The sequence below is a fragment of the Lissotriton helveticus genome, chromosome 3_1, assembly GCF_964261635.1.
Source record: "Lissotriton helveticus chromosome 3_1, aLisHel1.1, whole genome shotgun sequence".
Lineage (NCBI taxonomy): Eukaryota > Metazoa > Chordata > Amphibia > Caudata > Salamandridae > Lissotriton > Lissotriton helveticus.
The window spans coordinates 353051171-353073025 of NC_136061.1; the positions used below are offsets into that span (position 1 = coordinate 353051171).

General features: G+C 47.6%; 1 protein-coding gene across 8 annotated transcripts in view; it reads right to left on the reverse strand.

Moving 5' to 3' along the window:
* Positions 1–21855, reverse strand: part of SLC6A4 (solute carrier family 6 member 4) — a 693801-nt gene that overhangs the window by 8633 nt on the left and 663313 nt on the right. For all 8 annotated transcript variants that reach the window (XM_078680029.1, XM_078680031.1, XM_078680026.1 and 5 more), the window contains 2 exons: positions 13569–13668; positions 10081–10181 (listed from right to left, as the gene is read on the reverse strand). In XM_078680029.1, the coding sequence (XP_078536155.1) occupies positions 10081–10181; positions 13569–13668 (201 nt within the window). The remainder of the gene's footprint in view (positions 1–10080; positions 10182–13568; positions 13669–21855) is intronic.

The window sequence follows — 21855 nt, forward strand, 5'->3', positions numbered from 1 at the left end:
CCCAAGCCTCTTTAGTAAAAATCACCTGCCATTTGCCTCCTTTTGTGAAGAGATTAAGAGGCCCGTGGTAAAGGTTCGCTAGCCATAATTCATCTGGATACTGCAATTCTTTTTCTTTATAAAACACATAGGAGAGTAACGTAATGTGAAAGCAAAACCAGACTTTGATACGAGGTAGGGTCTACTATATGGATATTCAACATTGGTCCACAAGGACTAGAGACAGTCATAATTTTTAGGAAAATCATAAAAATGTACAAACAATAAAACGACAATCAATGTTTAGAAAAAGTGTCATAAAAGCAATATATAATAAGCAAGTTACTTGTATTATTGGTGTAATAATAATATTGTTATTAATGATAATAAATAATAACAACGAAAACATTAAGGGTCCGATGTAGGTAGCCAAATACCGGTCGGTAACGGCCGAAAATCGGCCATTACCGACCGGTATAAGTGCATCGAGATGTATGTGACCAAAAACGTACCAAATCGGTAAATACCATTCGGTAAAACACCGAATCGGTATTACACGATTCGGAATTTACCAAATACATATTCTCCGAATCGGTAAATAAGAAATGGTAATTTACCGGATCGGTAAATACCGAATTCATATTTACTGAGTCGGTAAATAGGAAGTGGTAAAAAAGGCCATTTGAGATGTAGCAAAGTCAGGAAATACAGAATTTCGTGAAATTCGGTATTTAAGAGTCGGTATTTAACATGGATTGGAAGCAGGTGGAAACCAGGAACAGGATATATAAGAAGGTCCCAAAATGCAACTGTGTACCCACAATGACGGCTTTCTACGTTATTGCAAGGCGGCTACGGATACAGGCAGCAGGAGAGAGGGTCTGGCTAAGGGAGGAGCAGGTATATAGGCAGCGGATCACCCTCTTCCAACTCACTGAAGCAGAGATCCTGCAAAGGTACCGACTCCACCCCAGAACCATCCTGGACTTGATCAGGGACCTCCACCCATATCTGGAACACCCAACCCCAAGAGCACACGCCATCCCACCCCATGTACAGGTGCTGTGCTGCCTACACCTTCTTGCCTCTGGGAGCTACCAGCACGTGATAGCCTCTGTAGGTGGAGTGTCCCAGAGCTGCCTGTCTCGCTTTTTCAGAAAATTCCTAAACGCCATGATGCAGAGGATGGAGCACTACATTGAGTTCCCTGAGACACCTGCAGAACTAGCAAGGACAAAAACCGAATTCTATCAACTTGCACAGTTCCCGCACATCATCGGCTGTATCGATGGGACGCACATCCCACTATGCCCACCTGCAGCAACTGAGCACATATACAGAAACCGAAAGTCAACACATTCAATCAATGTGCAGGTGATCTGCAACGCTAGCAACATGATAACGGACATTGTAGCCAAATATCCTGGGAGTACCCACGACTCCTACATATTCACCAACAGTGGGATATACAGACGCCTTGTGGCTGGTGATTTTGGTGATGGATACCTGCTGGGTAAGTATGTGTGAGACACCCTGATAGTTCATGCAGAAGGTGCACACCTGAGTATGTGACTAATCAAAATATCCTTTCCCACCCAGGTGACAGTGCATATGCCCTGCGGTCATTTGTGCTCACCCCCTACCTGAACCCATCCACCCGGAGTGAAAGGCGTTATAACGTGGCACACAGAACAACACGTTGTGTGGTGGAACGTACATTTGGGCTGCTGAAAAGTAGATTTAGGTGCCTCCATTAGAGTGGAGGTGCACGTCAGTACATGCCAATTATCTGTTGCAAGATTATTGCGACCTGCGCCATGCTGCACAATCTTGCCACCAAGGAGGGCACAGAGATAGAATTAACATATCATGAGGACATTGATGATGGGACAGTACAAGCAGATCACAATGCAGCAGGAGCAGCACCAGCAACAGACGCGCTGAAATCACCAACAGATACTTCTAATTGAGCGATGACACACAGGCATGTCCTTTTTCTGAACAATCACTTTAATATGCACTACTGCACCTTCCAAAAGAACATATATCAAATTAAATGCACTTTGCACAATGGTTGGCCAAAGTTCACTTCACTGTGACCTGTCCTGTGTTCATTATGTCTCTCAATGTTTGCGCTTACGCATGATGTTTTGCGTGCCACGGGACTGGGGGTCTACATGTGCAGTGGTGCCGGTGTCATCAGCATGGAGTCTGCTGCTCCTACGAATGTCCTGAACAGGCGTGCTGGACCCACTCCTGCTTGTTGACTCCTCAGTGTCCCCAACAACCATGTTGCCACCTGTGGCTGTCAGCTGTGTCAGCATTGCCTCCATTGCCGAGGTCACCCTCCCCATCCCCCGGGACAAGTCACTGCAGCAGTGTACAATATCAGTCTGCATATTTACAGAGCAGCGACACTGCAGTGTGGTAGAGGTTGCCAACCGGTTAATGGACTGATTGAGCAGCCTGACCTCGCGCCTATACCTGCGCCTCCCTTGGTGGTCATTTTCAAGCCTGTCACAGAGGGTGCCCATGCGCACCTCCATGTCCCTCACCCCCTCCGCCATGGACTCCATTCCTTTGCCCATTGCCTCCATCCCTTTGCCCATGGCCTCCATTCCCTTTGCCATGGCACCTATCCCCCGATCGATGTCCGACATCCTGGTATTCAGGATGCGCACCTGCCTGTGCACTGCCATGATGCCTTTGGCCTGCATACGCTGGACTTTAACCATTGTGGCTTCCAGCCCAGCAAAGACCCCCTGCACATTCTGCCCCTCATCCTGCTCTCGTGCCCTACGGACACGCTCACTTGCACGGCCAGATCCCATTGACCCAAGTTGTCCAGCGTGGCCAGACAGTGGTGGTGTACTAGGTCTGGGAGCCTCGACCACTTCCTCATCGGAGCTCTCCAGGATCCTTAAAGGTGGCACGTCCTGCCTCCTTGGCCTCACATGCACAGGGGACCCTGAGCTGGGTGTTGTGGCTTCTGCAGGTGCTGGCGGAGTCTGTGTCTCGAACAGCAGGGGCGACAGTGGCTGTGCAGTGGTGTCGTGCTCCATTGCTGTGGGTGCCTGGGGTGTGGTTGTATCCTCAGGGACAGTGCTAGGTCCAGCTGTGTCTTTGGCCTTCTCCCTCGCAGCCGTTGTTGTGGCACTACAATCCCCTCCCTGCGCTGCTCTGCGCGATGACTCTCCTGTGAACAGACATGGAAATTGATCAGCTGTGTGTTTTCAAAACACAGATTCCTAACACACAATTTCATTTGCCTGGACTGTTTGTGTATGTGGAGTGTGGCATGGCATGCAGGGTTCGGTGTTGGCAGCTTTGATGTATGTACCTATGACTACACCTACCATGATGCTTTGCTGGGGACTACAGTCATGTGTGCTGGATAGTGAGTGATTCACCCACATTGGGGAAGGGGCCTGGGAATGGGTGGGGTACATGTCCATGCATCTTACCTTTCTTTCTTGCAGCTCTGGCTGAGCTATCAGCATCCCCCATCCCATGTATGCTCTCAGGCTCCATGGTGGATTCCACGAGCTGCTCCAGGTCGGTGAGGCTTGGGGCACGGGTCTTCCCCCCACCGGTTGCTGCTGATTCCTTCCTCTGGGTGGCTAGTTTTTTTTTGGTGGTGATCCTCAGATCATATCACCTTTTCTTCATGTCGTCGATTTCGCGATGGGTCACTCCTAGGGCATTGACCTTGCTCTGGATTGCCAGCCAGGTGTTCCTCTTAATAGACTCAGCTACTTGAAGAGACTGTCTCCCAAACAGCTGGCTGTAGTGCTGCACAACCTCCTCCACCAGCACCTGGAGCTCTGTTGGGCTGAATTTCACCCTCCTCTTTCTGTCCCCTCCATCCTTTTGTGCCTCCTGGGACTCCATGCCGTTTCTCTGCTGGTCTCAGTGCAGCCTGCTCCTCTGTCTCCCCTCCAGCTCTCTCTGCAGTTCTGTTGCTCTTCACCTGCATGGGTGTGGCCACCTCCAGGTACTGGGGTGTGGTACTTGCATCTGATTGGTTGATCTCTCTGATGCTTTGTTGTGGGGTGTGGTGGGTGTCCCTGATTGGTGCACAGGCTCACATGTCATGTATTCGAAATTTTGAGATCGGATTTTACCGATTCGGTATTTACCGAATCGGTATTTACCGATTCAGTAAATACCGATTCGGTGTCTCCCATTCATTGCTATGGGCCTGGAGGGCCATAGGGTTGTATGGGTGTTACCGACTCGGATATTACCGAATCGGTAAATACAGATTCGGTATTTACCGAGTTTGAATACCAAGTGATACCGAATCGGTATTTTTTACCGGATTTTTACCTACATTTGGGTTTCTGGTTCATAAATACCGATTCGGTATGAGTCGGGATTTATGAACCGGTAAAAAAAATGTACCTACATCGGGCCCTTAGTGGTTATCCTAAAATTGGGCATTGTTCTACTCCTGGACCAACATTGGCTACCACTGGCCTACAGCATTGTAATAGGCAGAGAGACAGAAATGGGGTCTGATGGTCCTTATCTACTAACAGTATCCACATACCAACGTCATAGAGGAAAAAAGAGGCAAGCAGGTAGCATGGAACTTTGAGGTAATGTGACTTATTCTAATTATATATCTGCCTATGGTACTTAATCCCTTATACATTAAGTCGTTTACATCTACAGCCAAATCCCAATAATCTTCAAAGTGTAGCACCGTCAGCTACTGAAGGTCTAGATCTTGAGAGGAATGTTAATTAAAGTTGTGTTTTAGATTGGAGTTTCCGTCTTCTATTATACATAACAGGCTACAAAACTTGGCGGCAAAGCAATATAAAACATATGTGAAAGATCTGAGATGCCACTATTGGGTACTGATTTGAAAGAGCTTTGGGTTATTATAGTTGTTAGGTTCAATATAAATTAAACATACTTTTGGCATTTACACACCACACACCTACTATTTTTTTCAAGAGTTGACTGCAACATGGGGCACACATAGCCTATGGGGGCATGGTAAGATTCACCAAGAAACACCCACTTATATTACAGTAGCTGGACAAGAGCCTTGTACAAAGGGTCTGTGATACATGAATGGTTCTGTACACTTCACCGGAGGAGGGGCTTCTGAAAATGTGTTATTTGACTTTGTAGTTGGCAATACGTTGAATCCCAAAATATTATATGGCATGACTTCTGTGGATCACCAGGAGTAAATATTGCTCTAAGCTAGCTAAGTTTGTGGAATAGAAGGTGCAAAGTTTTGGCCTGTCATCAATTTTATGTTAATGGCATTTGTGTAGCCCTTACCACCATTATTAGGGCATTACAATACATTCCTAATCTCGGCGCCCTTTCTTGTGGCCCTGGGAATACCATAATCTTTTGTGTGGGATGTTTGTTGGTATTTGATGGTTTCAGATTAGTAGAGAGACGGGTGTTTGGTTTAAAAGCTGTTGTAAAGCTTAGCATGAAGGTAAAATGAGTTTGATCTTGAAAGATTAGTGCCAAGATGCCTTTGTAAGGGAACGTTAATGCATCATACATTTCTCATTCATTCATTAAAAGAAATTTGAATGTGCAACTTATTGCATGAACCCTGTATCTTGATTTCATCCTTATAGTACTGTACACTTCATTTACTGTGCTGTCTGTTGCTTCACTGTCCATGCCTTTTGAGGAGCTTGGTACAGGAAATTGGATAATTATTAGGGGTGGGTTACTACTCACCTCAAGAAATAATCACAACCTTTGTTGTGGTGAACCAATAATGTAATTATATCAACCTGAGCTCGACCTCCTGCTGGCTATGACACAGAGCAGACTGTTTAACTTAGGCAAAGTGTAAAGTATTTATTAAGTACCAAAACAGTGATAAGGTTGAAATGCAAACAATGAAAATCCCAAACTGAATTAGAAACAATAGAGTCAAATTTAATAAACAAAACCGACAATAATTCAATAAGGAAAATAGATATTAAGTAGGAAAAGTGTTAAAAAGCCTAAAGTGTCAATGTTAGCCAATGGCCATAGTAGACTGGGACCTAGGCCCAAGTTGAAACTGACCGTGATGGAGCAGGGGGTCAGCTACACCAACCCGGTACGTCCAGGTTTAAGATTTTACCTTCTGACTTTAATCTCAATCCACCACATGAGCACACTTTTAAAACACCCCATAACCTCAGCGATGGCACTTTGAGACTCTCAGGGTACCAGGCAGAGGCCAAAAAGCAGGGTCCAGTTCAGGTCCCGTTGCTTCTGGTCAGTTGTGAATTTGCAGGAAAAGGCCTCTTGTAGATTGTGTGTACCTGTAGCTTTAACAAGAGAACAGCTTTATGACCCTTGGAGTCCACTTCTGTATCCTAGGTACAAGACAGAGCAGGCCATGTCTTTCACTGCTCTTCTCAAGTCGCAAACTGTAGGTTCTGATCTTCCTCAGGTCCAGGATTGTTCTGTAGTGGGTGCCTGAGGATGCCACATATATGCCTGGCACGAGCTGGTAGGTGTAAATGACTTCTGAGCATACTCTAAACAATGGGGTAAACATTCCCAGGGACAATCCTACCCACTTTGTGCATTTTGAAGAATGAGAAAATCTTCAGCGCCACTTAACTTGGGCTCCGAAGGCTGAGGTTCGTGTGGGGAGAGGACCATGGGGATAATAACTTCCTCCCATATCTAACTCTAAAAATCTAGTTTGGCGAGCCACTATCCTCACAATAAACCCAGAGACAGTGGTAGAACAAAAATAAAGTTTTCCGGAAACCAGACAGTGCTGTTTTGGCAAGCAATTTCCCTTCCATCATGTGTTATATATAAAAGCCAGTAAATCTGTCAAGCAAGATTTGACATTCAAGCAGGAAGTGATGCTATAATGTCAAAGAGAATGTTCAGAGCCCCACCCTGTATATTCTGTCTGTTTAAAATAAGTCATATCTGACCATTCAGGTCAGCTTATTGTTTGCTCCTGGGAGGCACTTTGCAACTCTTTCACACCTTTTGAAATGCTAAATAGTAGCTGGCAAAAATGGTAGATCACATGCAAATTTAGCCTCAAGGAACTTCAGGCAGGGAAAAGGTAACATTCTCAAAGTTATATCCCTAATATTAATTAGAAACCTAACTTCATAATTGAATTGTATTTTTGATAACTAGTAAAAATTGTTACATTATTTTTCTAGCTAGTCTCATTCCTGATATACAGAATTAGGATTCTAAATTTGCACATTGGTTTGCTTTCAACATACAACGGTTAGGCCTGCCACAGTGAAAAGGGAGCTTTTGGGTGCTAGTCACTGTAAGGACATTACATTTCTACATGTCCTAAATTTATATAGCATGCTCTGTGAGTTGTGGGTGACATGGGCGAGATAAGGGTGACTTATTTATATTTAAAATAGAGTTTTGACATGTCCAGAGGGTTTGTTTTGACAGGTTGAACAGCAGTATTTAAACTGCCACAATCAGGATACAATGGCTTGAAGCCATGTTGTACACTGTCACTGTAGTGGATGGCACGATAGGTGTTACAGTTCACCAGTGACATTTAACTTACAGGCCCTGGGTACATTTTATAACATGTAATAGTGACTTATAGGTAAGTTACATATGCCAATTAGGAGTGTACCAATTTCATCATGATGAGAGGAGTAGCACAGGCACTTTACTACAGGTTAGTAGGGAGTAGAGTTTGCAGACTTTTAAAACCAGGAAAAATGTTCGGTCCAGCAACAGGCTAAAAATCAGGGGTGACCACTCAGAAAAGTCAGATTTCCTACAAGGGGCATGCCGGTATTCTACCCACATCTTTCCTGAATCCTGCTGTTGTTGTAGTATGAGCATAAGTGAGGGCACCTGTGGGAAGGGGCCAGTGTTAGTGCCTGCCAGTGACAGGACAGTACTGAAATGTTCAAGATGCGCCCAGGAGGAATGCTCTCAATTGGTGCTGTACCTTACCTGCTGTTCAGTTTGTGCCCTCTTGTAGGGACACACTCCATGATCCCCACAATGGAAATGTTTCAATCTTTCATTTGATTTTTAAGATGCATACCACTAGAATTGGTTTCATCCTTTAAATAAACTTCTCTTTTCTTACTGTACAATGTTACTCAAACTGTCTGTTCGCACATGCTCACCTTGGTTTTCCTCACTTAGGGCCTGATTTAGATCTAGGCGGACGTGTGACTCTTTCACAACAGTGACGGATATCCCATCCACTGAAATATAAATACCATAGGATATATTGGGATTTATATTTCGTCGGACTGGATATCCGTCAGTTGTGAGGTAGTAAACCGTCCAACAAGTCAGGCCCTCTGTCTATTACAGTGTGGGGGCAAGCAATGTGGTGGCACCCCCACCAATGAAGGATGAAAGTGTTTACTATGAGAGGTTCTAGGGCAGAGCACTGTGCTAGATGTGCTGACCCATCATTACTGTGTTGAGCACAACATCCCCAGGAAAGTCGGATTCTGCACAATGAGTATTGGGTTTTAATCTTGTTTGTTAGGGTAGGAACAAGGCGCACTACACACAGGTAATGGTATCCTGGGAAATAGAGATCATGACTACAAAACAGAGGATGGTTCATGATGTGCTACACTTGTAAATGTATGCTCAAATATGGAACTATCTTTCAAATCCATATTGACTTCTCTGGCAGTCAATCACTTGTGCGAAGATTTCTCACATGTTTTCATTGCATGAATATGTTCTAGTTTCCATCTCTTTCTTTCAATGGAGGGCTGGGCCAGTTTTCACTGTATTCTTGCCTTTGACCCTGTACAGAGCTCCGCTGCCTTTTCAGTTGCGTTGGCGGTGTACAAATACCACATACATACCACACATACCAAGCATTGGCATAGCCAATAGGTCTCGCCTTTGGGACCTTATAAGTGTTTAGTTATCCAGCAAAATATCCTTGGTGCAACAACATAAAGTGTTGCTTGGCTAAACACTTATAAGTTGAGACCTATTGGCTATGCCAATGCTTGTTTTAAGTGAGTGGCTCGTGCAGGTATGCCACTGTGAGGTAGAGATGCTGCGTGTGCTTTTACAGGAGCTGTGACATTGCGCCTCTCCAAAATGTATCTTGGGTCTGGTGTAATACTTCTAGCCCCTATTCCCACACCCAATGCATCCTTAAATGTCCCATGTACAGCTGGGGTTGACACTCCTATTACCACTGCCCTCCAGTGACACGTGGTGGTGGTGGACATGGTGGTGGTGGTGGACATGGTGGTTGTGGATGTGGTGGTGGTGGATGTGGTGGTGGACGTGGTGGTGGTGGATGTGGTGGTGGTGGTGGATGTGGTGGTGGTAGATGTGGTGGTGGTGGACGTGGTGGTGGTGGACGTGGTGGACGTGGTGGTGGTTGTGGTTGACGTGGTGGTGGTGGATGGGGTGGTGGTGGTGGACGTGGTGGTGGTGGCTGACGTGGTGGTGGATGTGGTGGTGGATGTGGGGGTGGTGGTGGACGTTGTGGTGGTGGATGTAGTGGTGGTGGACGTGGTGGTGGTGGACGTGGTGGTGGACGTGGTGGTGGTGGACATAGTGGTGGTGGATGTGTTGGTAGACGTGATGGTGGTGAACGTGGTGGATGAGGTGGTGGACGTGGTGGTGGACTTGGTGGTGGTGGACTTGGTGGTGGTGGACGTGGTGGACTTGGTGGTGGACGTGGTGGTGGATGTGATGGTGGACGTGATGGTGGACGGGATGGTGGTGGACGAGGTGGTGGTGGACGTGGACGTGGGGGTGTTGGACGTGGTGGTGGTTGTTGACATCGTGGTGGTTGACCTGGTGGTGGTCGTGGACGTGGCAGTGGTGGAGGTGGTGGTTGTGGACGTGGTGGTGGTGGACGTGGTGGTGGTGGTGGATGTGGTGGACGTGGTGGTGGATGTGGTGGTGGTGGACGTGGTGGTGGAGGACTTCCCAAATATTGGCTTTTAAAATTGTACAATGTTAACTAGGTGTGCTCTCCTTCACCGCCCCTTCTCTACACGTGTCAAGTACACAGACTGCCATTCTGCAGGGAAAGCTATAGTAAACATTGCAAACTATTACACAGTTGACAATATTTTCTTTAGGCAATGGTGAAGGGTGTACTCTCACCAGGAGGAAGATGGGGCAGATGGCTACCCAGCAGATCTTCCAGAACCAACCCGGGCTGAACCCCAGCATCTCCTTCACATCACTGCTGAACTGCGTAATACCTGCGAAGAAAGAGACGAAGAATGTCAGAACCGGGTTTAGCCGGTGCAGCACTGTGATGAAAAAGGTTTTACACAGGTATGCGTGCATGCACCAACATACACAAACTCAATTACACATGCTGGCATGCTTATTCCTACAAAGGTACAGATACAGTGTCCAGAAACGTTTGCCATTTCTGCTTCGCATCGTGCATTGATTTCCACAAATACTCCGATGTGGCCACAGAATGGAAATATAATGGTTCTCCCAGTGACAGACGTGGTTCCCTCTGCCCTTTTTCATCTTTTCCTCTCCAAAGGCGTTCCCCACTCTTTAACTGTGCTTTTACTCTACTTCCTTATCTTTTCCTCCACCTTTTTAGTCACTTCAATACCCCACCTCTCTACTTGTTGCTCTTATGTGAGGGCCACGACCAAGAAGCAGAGCATCAGCACCAGGTAGGCCACCAGTCAAATTAGCACAGGCAAGGTGAAATGACGTTGTAGGAAGTGACGTCAGGGCCAAACCATGCTCATCGCTTTAATGGGACAGGGCGTGTTTTTTTTCAGGCAGAGCTTAGGTAGAAACAGAGAAAGTTTAAGTCAGTAGTTAAACCTAAATCTGCATTATTCGTACTAGATTCAAGAAAATGTCACATGGAATACGTGCAGCGTTACATCCCAGTTTATGGTCTTGTTACACTTTTATGAGTGGCAGCTTCTTGGCTGTGTGAGCGGCAAATAAAAACAAATGAATTGTTGTCACACAAAGAGGTGTTGGCTAGAAATGTAGTCGTCAGTTTTACTAATGTATATATCACGCATCTTTTCCATTGATAAAAATGTCACTCAGCTTAGTAATGACATAAAGTGAGAATATTTTAGAATAACCGGGATGTGGCTGGTATGTTTAAAGAGTCGGCAAGACATAGCAAACACAATCTGCAAAATATTTTTAAAGAGATAGCACTCTGGTGCTGACAATTAGATAAGATGGGAGATGTCTATCAGTTGCTGGTGTAAATGTATATCATCAGCAGCCGTTGGGGCAGGAATTGGCCAGTTTAACTGCTTTGCAAGTTCTTCCACACAAAACGCACTATCACTAAAGTTCATGGAGCCAGGGCTGAAAATGCATCATCTGCTCTAGAGTTTGCAAGGTGGCACAGCTGGCCATTCTGTCCAAATTAGAAAGGCAATTAGAAAGGCTCTTTAGCCACTCCATTCTCTAGCACTTGGCTGACCAGCCAATGGTCACCCGATAACACACACAGACTCAATAAGTATAATGAAGACGGCAAGATGATCAGCACAAACTCTATTTCCAGACACAAATTAATTTACATAAATCATTATTCTCATTGCAGTCAAATGCAAGAAATTTCATGGAAACATGTATTCAATTTTTTCGATAATCCTTTATTCTTTTTATATTCCTCACGGTGTAGCCAACATGTTGTGTCCCTTCACGGGCCTTCTTGAGGGCGCTAGTCATTAACTAATTAAGCAGAACAAGAATTCTATGTCCTTAAACATCGGAGACAATACGCCATTATTAGAATGTTTTACATGACTGAGCCCTGAAGAAATCCCATGAAGGGACAAAACACGTTGGCTACACTGTGAAGAATATAAAAAGAAGGGAGGGGAAGCTGTAATAGGGGATGAGGGGATAATGTTATGTTAAAGGATTTATAAAGCACATAGCTGCCCTGAACAGGGCTTCCCAGCGCTAAACCCGACAACATACACGCTGCAACTGCCTAAAAGGAAATGAGAAAGAGAGGACTAGATAGAGAAAAGCCAGTTCTTGAGAGATTATCTGGAAAAAAAATTCTTCTGGATTTCCTAAGGGAGAGGGAGAGGGGATTCCAAAGAGATATGGCCAAGGCCGGGGGGTCGTTCCACCCGCACTTGCTCTTCTAACTCATGGAACAATGGCTAAATGGAGGTCAGCATAGAGTAGGGGACTAAAAGGCTGGTAGGGAAAGATAAGATAGATTAGACAGGCTGGGGTCCCCTGGGAGTACATGGTCTTATGAGCAATGCACAGAGTCTTGAAGTGGATGCGTCTATCCACAGGAAGCCAATGCAGCTTTCAAAGATGACCAGATACGGATGGAAAGTTGGGGAGTGAAAAAAGCAGTCTGGCAGCGGCATTCTGGGTCAACTGCAGTCTTCTGATGATGGGACAGGATAGAAGGGGTTTAATGGGATATTAAATACAGGTGCCTGCAGCATCTAAGCTTAATAACTGCAGCCAGGTCAGAAGCAGACTTCTCTCAAGGTTTGCACTGAGAAAGAGTGCCCAGTTCACCCATGCCAAAGCCCAGCCATGCCTGTGCTAGGTCTAGCAGCTGCTGCTAGTGTTCTTTATCAGTGGCTGTGTAACCTGCTGCAAACTGAGTGTTCAATAAAGTTAACAAAGCAGAACGACTTCTCCTCTGGTCAGAGGTCATGAGAAGTCACATCACCTACTGCCATTGTTAAGGAACAGGGAGGCCAGATGTTGATGCTAGACGTCAATGCTGGGCTACTTTTTAGGACGTAGCATCACCATAACGCCAGGGGCAGGGGAATTCCCACTCTGCACTCTTGATCCCTGAGGATATCACAGGGAAAATCCTCTGTCCCATCCCTGGGTTCCTCAACTGGCACCTATTTGCTGCGACATCACCAGGGGAAGAGCCATGGGTGGAAGCTACAGAAACTAAACTGGGCTTCCAAGGCTTTTTCTTTTCCTTCAGCTGTTTCATGACCATACCAGCGGGAGCAAAGCCATTGTTAGGGGTATGAAGCCTAAGTAAGCAGCTACCCCTGGCTGCTTTTAATGGGTGTCTGCGCCTCTCACCACCACACTACTCTTAATCCAAACACACATACAGAACTTGTTGTATCTTAGAAACCCTTGCAGTGTTTTTACATAAGGATGACGGAAACCCCGAAATCTCCTTAAACATTTCTTCCATAAACTTTCCATTTTGTTTTTGGCAGAGAAGGATCCCTTATGGACTGAAAATTTTCCACCCAAAAATTTGTCGCATATCCGTTTTCTTGGTTAATGTGAACTGGGCCTACTTTTTGATCTTTAACCATTCGTAGATATTCTTCTGGAAACTAGGCAAACTGATGTGTAATAAGTGAGTGGGTAGTTTTTCAGTGTGTGTTTGCTCATTCAGTCGCTTACAACTTCACTGATATTTCCACTAATATCTACATTTTGTAAACCAGTGCGTCTAGCTCATCCCTGTAATGTGGTATCCCTGAAAATTATTTTCTCAATTTAGCATGTCTTGGTATTCCCAATTGTTCTTCCATCCCACAAAATAGCAAAATTACATCACAGGCTGTAAAGGTCACTCCCTCAGTGAGGGGTTGTCATAAGGACTCTACGTACAAATCTCTTACCATAAAACCAGGACACAGCAATGGATTCCAAGAGCACCACCGTCAGGACTGCCGGGCCAGTGGCATATTCTTCAAAGAGCTTCACCACGTACGCACCACCCTGGGAAAGAGATGTGCATCAGTGGCTTTAAGCAATATGGCACCCTGTTATATGCATAACACTTAATACTATGGGCAGGGCTTTAAGTGGGAAAAAAACTGGGGGTGCTCTAAAAGGGGTGGGGCAAACCTCTTAAAGGGGTCATTGTGTGCTTAAGAAAATCGAAATCATATCCAGCAAAGGTTATTCAGTAAGGGCATTGTCTAACCATCAAATATCATCCGCTCAGCAATACTCCTTAAGCTTTTTTAATGATACTTCCTTCAGTCAAGAGATGTTGTTTTATTTCTTTGTTATTCTAAATCCACTGTATAGGTTTTATTTGACTAGGTTTCGCCTGGACCCTGTACACTGTAGCTCTTCTGACCCAAGGTGGATGGACAGAAACTCTTTCACTATTGCTCTTGCGACAATACCTCAAAGCAATCCACAATGCACTTTGTTCACTTCTGTGCACTTTACAAAACCCCAAGAACAACTTTTTTGCTTCCACTCTTGAGAGTACGTTGCCCAAGTTCTAATGGAGAAGGTTTTCGATTACTACATTCTCTCGACTGCCTGAAATCTGCTACGCTGCTATTACTTTTCATAAGAGCCACACTTCTAGTAAGAAAGCGTTATGGTTAAGTGTTGTTTTCTGAACATGAAGGAAATTGCAGCTTTACTGATGTAACGTTTTACATGATATATGAAATTTCCATGATAACACCTTGCACTGATGCACAATGCACTTTCAATAAGAAAGATTCATGGGTAAATTATCACATGCTGAACAGGAAGGACATTGTTGTTATATTGATGTAACTTTTTCAATGCATATAAAACCTTTGTGATAACATCTTGCACACCCGCACTTTTTTCTACATTTACTCTTGCCCCTGTACATCTTGAGTAATTAGTTGCTCATTGGAAACCAGCTTCATGCCTTTTTTTTTTTGTTTGTTTTTGGTTCGTAAGAGCTTTATTGACATTTACCATCAGTACATTCAATGCGCCTACAACCCGTAGGCCGGCTACATTTTCAATCATGTGATATGAAGTATGTTACACAGCTGTTTAGCCGACAACCAGCGGTAGTATCGGATTAATTTGCACATTCGATTATATATCATTGCTGAGTGTCAGTATCTCTTACTTTTGTATTTTATAAATATAACTTTAACTCTTGATTCAGTAATTCGAAGAACATCTTTCAGCTCTGCCCTGCGTACGTAGCTTACTCTTCCGGCGGTCATGCCCGCTTCCTCATTGTATGACTATGTACAGTTAACCCCTCCCAGAATTCCGCCCCGTTGTGTAAAACTTGCTAATGAGCCCCCTAGGTCCACATTCATCACCTTCATTCATCCGAGTCCTCCCCTTCTGAACTGTCAGTGTCATCTTCATCCAGCGGGTCACATATGTCTCCCCGGTATTTATTCCAGGGTGTCCACACTGCATTCCATTTACGCGGGTTGGCTCTCTTTTTATACACCGCCCTTTCTGTCACCATAATCATATCCATGTTCTTGCACCACTGGCCCAGTGTTGGTGTCTCCGCTGCCCCCACTTTTGTGCTATATCCCGTTTAGCTACAAGGAAATCAAAAGGGGGAGTGAAGAGGTGGTGCCGATGGGCACCGAGGTGGGCACGTCCTCCTCTTAACAGGGATTCAGGTCAATCAAACAAGGGCCACCTCGCATTGGGTGGGTGTATATCCGGATGTTATTGGAATACACCTTCTTTGTTAAAATACCCCTCACACACCAAAAGGGCCCTTGGTGTCATGCTTCATCATCGGGGTCTTCCCGTCCCGCTGCGGGGCGGGGCAGTGCTGCGACAGGCGAATACGCCGGAGCACCTTTAGATGGAAGTGCTATGTGTATGGAGTGAGTGTCAGTGGGGTCAGGAGTGATATATAGTCAGTTGTTAAAAATACCTGGCCTAGTGGAAAAAAGAAATTTTATTAAACACTGGCTGGTATTGTTAAAAGAAAAGTGAAGCGGAGAGTAGGAGCGGATTAATGGGCTCTCTCTCCTATGTGGGTCAACATGTTTCGAGGCGCAAGGCCTCTTCGTCAGGACCTTGGGGGAGATCCCCCTGTCACTCACTAGTGTTTTCTCCACAAAGGTAGAAAGGTGTATATACAAAAAAGTGAAAAAAAGGGACTATGTGTGTAAATATAAATAATAATTACAACACTTTTGGTGTGTGAGGGGTATTTTAACAAAGAAGGTGTATTCCAATAACATCCGGATATACACCCACCCAATGCGAGGTGGCCCTTGTTTGATTGACCTATATCCCGTTTAGCTACCATGCATCCCACCGTCGTCCATACCTGCCCCTGGCGTGTGAGGTCCGTCGGTCCCCATATATGTAATAAGGCCATACGGGGGTCTGGCACCAGTGTCGTTTCTAGCGTCTGTGAGATGGTGCGAATTATACGTCTCCAATAGTCTGAGATTTTAGGGCACTCCCAGAGTGTATGCAGGAAGGTACCTTCCCCACCACAACCTCTCAAGCAGTGTGGGTTATCTGCTCTGTGTAGTTTATGTAAGGTCGTCCTTGTGAAGTATATTCGGTGTAGGACCTTCAGTTGGACCAGACGGAACTGTGCCGAGATGCCCGCCTCTCTGGGGGAAGCTAGTGCCGCATTCCATTCAGTTTCGTCCATGTGACCCAGTTCTTCTACCCACTTCTCCCGTAATTTGAGTAAGGGGTCCGGCAGATTATGTAGTAACTTACGGTATGTGAGGGAAGTGGCACCTGTTTGCATGTATTCTGTCAGCAATCTGTCCTCTAACGGAGATGACTCCGCTGGTATTGCAGTCATCAGTGCGTGACGAATTTTGATATAGCGGTACGTTTCATTGGGGCCTAAGTGGTAAGTCTGTTGGAGGTGTGAAAACGGGACTACACCATCTGCCGCCCACATGTCTCCCACCGTAGATATACCTATGGTGTCCCATGCATTGAAACCTTTGGTTTGTCTCAGGCTTCCGAGTGCCCTAGTGTCCCACAAAGGCGTCAATTTCGTTATAACTCCCCTCCATTTAAGCTTAGCCTGTGCGCTGTGCCAGAGTGTTACTGTGTGTTTGGTCGGCCCCAATAGCTTACTCGCCTTCCCCCTATGATATAGCGGCGCAAGCAAACCTGGTACTCCTAGTTGATGTCTGTCAGCCAAGTATGCCGGGTCGTCCTGTGGGGCATGTAGCCAGTGATTGACGACTTTCAGCTGCGCCGCCCAGTAGTACAGTTGTATATTAGGCAGGGCTATCCCGCCATCATACCAGCTTCTAGTGAGCTTCATATACGCTATTCGTGGCGGGCGTTCGTCCCATAACAGGCTATTCACCACCGCAGTCACCTGTCGTAGATAGCTCGTGGAAACTACGCTCGGGGCGTTCTCTAGTACATACAAGAATCGAGGTAGCGCCAGCATTTTAAACAACGCTGCCCTTCCTAACAACATCAGTGGAAGAGTCTTCCAGTGTCTGACGTCTCCCTTCAACTTATTCAATGGTGGCAGTAGGTTCTGCTCATAAAAGACTTTAGCGTCCCGCGTGACGTATATGCCCAGGTACTTAAAGGACGTGCCTGCCGTCTTCAAGGGGCAGTCAGGTGGTAGTGTGGGGGGAGGTCCCTTCAGCTCATATATGACAGATTTGGTCCAGTTTATCTTATAGCCCGATGCCTGTCCATGCGCCTCGCATAGTGCCAGGAGTACTGGGATCCCTTCTTCGGGGTCTGTGAGGTAGATCAACATATCATCAGCGTATAGGGAAACTCTTTCTTCCCAGTCGTCTCCCCACGCGATCCCCCGAAGCATCGGAGTGGTTCTAAGTACCACCGCCAGCGGTTCTAGGACTAGTGCAAAGAGTAACGGCGAGAGCGGGCATCCCTGCCTCGTTCCCCTGTTTAGTGGTATCTCACGGGAGACATGCCCATTGGCCGTCACTCGCGCCACTGGATCGGTATACAAAAGTCGTACCCAGGCTATGTATTTCGGACCAAAGCCCATGTGAGCCAGCACCGCGAGGAGGTAGCGCCACTCCACCATATCGAATGCCATCCTGGCATCCAAGGACAGAATGGCCGTTGGTTCAGTCAACAACGATGCCCGGGCTATTGCACCATGGACTCTCCGGAGGTTCAATGCCGTGCTTCTGTGTGGCATAAAGCCCGATTGGTCCGGGTGAATCAGCTGGGCGAGATGTGGCCTCAACCTGGTGGCCAGTAGCTTTGCTAATATTTTAGCCTCTATATTGAGGAGTGATATCGGGCGGTAGGATCCGCATTCCTCAGGTGGCTTACCAGGTTTCGGGATTGCCACAATGATGGCCTGTCGCTGATCGTGGGGCAACATCCCTCTAGCTAAACTGTCTTCGTACATAGCTAACAAGTGCGGGCTCAGCGTTTCTGACATCACCTTGCACCATTCGATCGGGACGCCACTGGGGCCCATTGCTTTCCCGGAGTGTATCATGTTTATGGCCTCTTGTACTTCTTCCACTGTGAAGTCGGAATCAAGTTCATCTACAGCGTCCTGCGACAAAGTTGGCGTTGGCACATTATGTAACGCTGCCTCCGCCATTTCTGCCGTGACATTAGTTTCTGGGGTATAGACCTCCTGGAAGTGGTCCGCTAGTAGTTCTACGATTGCCGCTGGTCGTGTGTACGTCTCCCCACCCTCATCCTTCAGTTGCATTATACTCCTGGCTCCTCCCCCCTTCTTTTCCAGCCAGGCTAGGAGCTTGCTGGCTTTGTCCCCAACATCATATATTGTCTGTGCCGTGGCTGCTAAGTGTTCCATAGCCCTCCTCTTGAGGTGGTCAGTGTGGAGTTGCTGACTTAACTGTAGGGAATGCAGGGTGTCTGGTGACGGGTCTGCCATGTGCGCTGCGTGCGCCTCAGCCAGGTGTAGTTCCAATTGTGCGGCTTCTTGTTCCTGTGTGCGTTTGTACCCTTTTATAGTCGACATGGCCTGCCCCCTTAGAACCGTTTTGTACGCTTTCCATATGGTCGTGGGGGAGTCTACCGAAGCTACATTTTCTTTAAAATAGTTTCGGGTCACTTTTTTCAGCTCCCTTTTTATCACTGGTACCGCTAGATAACCCGGGCGTAGCTGGTACATTCTCTTATACGCCCTTTCCGGATAACACAGTGTGAGGGTCAAGGGTGAATGGTCAGATATACCCCTCGGTCTGATTTGGATAGCATCTATACTAAGGCGTCCCTCACCTAATGTGAAGAAGTAATCAATGCGTGATAGGCTGTTATGCGTCGCTGAGTAATATGTATATTGTTGCTCACTGGGGTGCATATTTCGCCATACATCTACCAATCCCTGTGATTCTACGAACTCACTGAATCGGGAGGGGGCTGGGGCATGGGCACGTACAGGGAATCTGTCCTGAGTGTTGTGTATGACAGCATTGAAATCACCCCCTATGACCACGTCACCCTCCGGGAGTTCCAGTAGGAACTTCCCCAATTCAGGGAAGGCTACGCTGTGTAGTGCTGGGGGAATGTAAACCGATACTTTAGTCAGTGGTTTACCCTCCCATTGGCCCCAGGCTGCCGCGAATCGGCCCTGGTCGTCCGTTTTCGTAGAGGTAAGTAAGAACGGGGATGATTTACGCAGTAGGATTCCTGTTCCCCTTGATCCCGAAGTAAAGTCAGAATGTACTTTCATTTGGTAGCCCTTCCTATTCAATGCCTGGCTAGCAGTGCCCACTAAGTGTGTCTCTTGGAGGAGGACCAACGCCGGATTCGCTCTCTTAATGCCCTGTATCACTAGACCCCGCTTAATTTTGTCTCCCAATCCCCTTACATTCCAGGACATGAGTTGCAGTGGAGCCACCGGTACCATTTGGGGGCCTAACCTTGGAGCGTCAACCTGTACATTGTGTGCCATGGTTCAATTCGGGGTTGAGCCGTCTTGTCCGCCACTAGGGAATCCCCAGATATGTACCGGAAAATGACAGTGTCTATGTGCAGAGCTACTTCGCAGTGTGTTCCTTCATTCTGAGTCAAATTTTCAACAAACAGCACCTCCTGTATTGAGGTGTAAACTTGTAAACTCACCCCCTCTTGAACTTCCCCCCTCCCTGCCCTCATGCCAAACGGACTCATAACTGCCCGCCCCCCCAACCTAGCAGAGTGCTCAACCCCTAACTTGAACTTAATACTTGCTCGTTGAGGTGAGGAATGCCCCATAATCGGCGGCCTCTCATACTCCCCTCGGGGGCCCTTCGCCCGATATCCAATGGCAGTCTCTCAGGCAATTATCTTGTGCGTCAACTGACCTTTATTCATCGGGTGATCATTGTCCCGTGCCAGGGTCTTTCTCCACCCTGCCTGACACCGATGAGTGTTCCCCTCCTGTGTGGTCCGGGGTCAGCGATCTCGCGCGACCCTCTGCGGTACGGTCATTTTTTGTCCTACCCACTCTACGTTGCTGGGCAGCCGGCCTCCACCCATCAAGCCATTCTCGCGCCATCTCAGGGGCGTCAAAGAACCAAGTCTTGTTTTCTACTATCCGCAGTCTGGCTGGGAAAATCATAGAGTACGGAATGTCTTGTGACCTCAGTTCTCGTTTGACGTCCAGGAACGTTCTCCTGCGGCGTGCGACCTCCGCTGTATAATCCGGAAAGAAGGCAAGTGTCGCATTTTGTATCTTGATTGGAGGGGATCGCCGGGCCGCCTGTAAGATGGCGTCTCTGTCACGAAAGTTAAACATGCGAGCCAGGATGGGTCCCGGAGGGGCTCCCACTTGCGGCCTGCCCCCGGTACCCTATGTGCTCTTTCCACCGAAAAGAACGCCGACAAACCCTTGGGCTTCAGTTCAGTTTTGATCAGTTCTTCGACGAATAAGTCCATCGCCTCCGTGCCTTCCGATTCCAGATCTCCCAAGATCCTTATGTTGTTCCTCCTTGACTTCCCTTCCTGATCATCCAGCTTTTCCTTTAGTGCTCTGTTCTCCGCCGTGATACGTTCCACCACCGTCTGTAGCTCCGACACATATTCCACCAGCGATTTTGTGACCACCTCCAGCGAGCCCACCTTTTCTGAAATTTTGTGAAGGTCCGCTCTTAGCAATGTAATCTCTGTGGAGATGGAGCCCACTGTGGTTTGCACCTGTGTCAAGGTGCGCATAACATCATCCAGCGTTGCCTTCGGTCCCTCGCCAGCCCCATCCACTGATTTCCGGCCGGGTTGCTGTCCCTCTGGAGACGATGACGCCCCCTTGTTGTATGCATATTTCTCTAGGCGGGCCTGCGCCGCACCCCCTCTGGACCCCTTCCCGGCCATTGTGGCGGGCGGTGTGGCGTGTGTCACCCGTGGGCGTCTCCGCCAATGCAGTCGTATCTTGCTTGCTTACCACTACTCCCCGAATGCAGTCCTGCGATATTCGGTTCACGCCGGTGCCGCCGTACACAGGAGAGCGCTCTAGGCGGTAGTCCAGTAGTATTCGGCTTGTCTGTTCGCACTCACAGCCACGTGCAGGGGCACTGCTCAGAGGGCACCCACAAATGCACTGTCCGAGGCAGCCAAGGTACGGCGTCGATTGTCTTTTGCATCGGGGAGTTTGTGCCAGGCAGTGTGCCGTCTGTGGCGCTAGGGTCACCGTGCGCTGAGTGACGGGGACACACTGTGCCCGATTCTCGATCGCCTCTCCCAACCGTCCGGCAACTCTCCCTGTCACTGAGCCGCCGTGTGGGTGCGCGGTTTCACTGCGTGTGGCCTGTGTTCCGTGGGCGCCCAGCCGACCTCTCTACTCCTATCGACTGCTGCGCTGAGGAGGTCCGCGGCTGTATTCAGGGTCGGGCTCCGCTCTGCCTTCCAGCGGGGCTCGCCCGCATGCAAGTGACCCTCGCGCCCTCAGCCGAGGACGCTCTGTGTGTTTGGAGCTCTCCCTCGCTGTGCTCACCGGATCCCAAGCGCGATGTTGATGGTGCGCTAGCGGCGTCACCCACAGTGTCTCAATTCCGCCGTCCGGTTGCCGTTTAGGACGCTCCCGCCTCTGGGTTCAGTTGCGCCGTGTGTCGGAGGTTCCGCCGTGGTCTGTCTTTCTCTTGCGGCTGGTTCTCCGCTCAGTGTCGCTCCGCTGTCCGCCGACCGGGCGCTTCCGGTCCGGCCAGTCCCCGCACCTTGTACTTCCTATCGGGGTGGACTGATACCTGAGCCCCCGGATCTGAAACG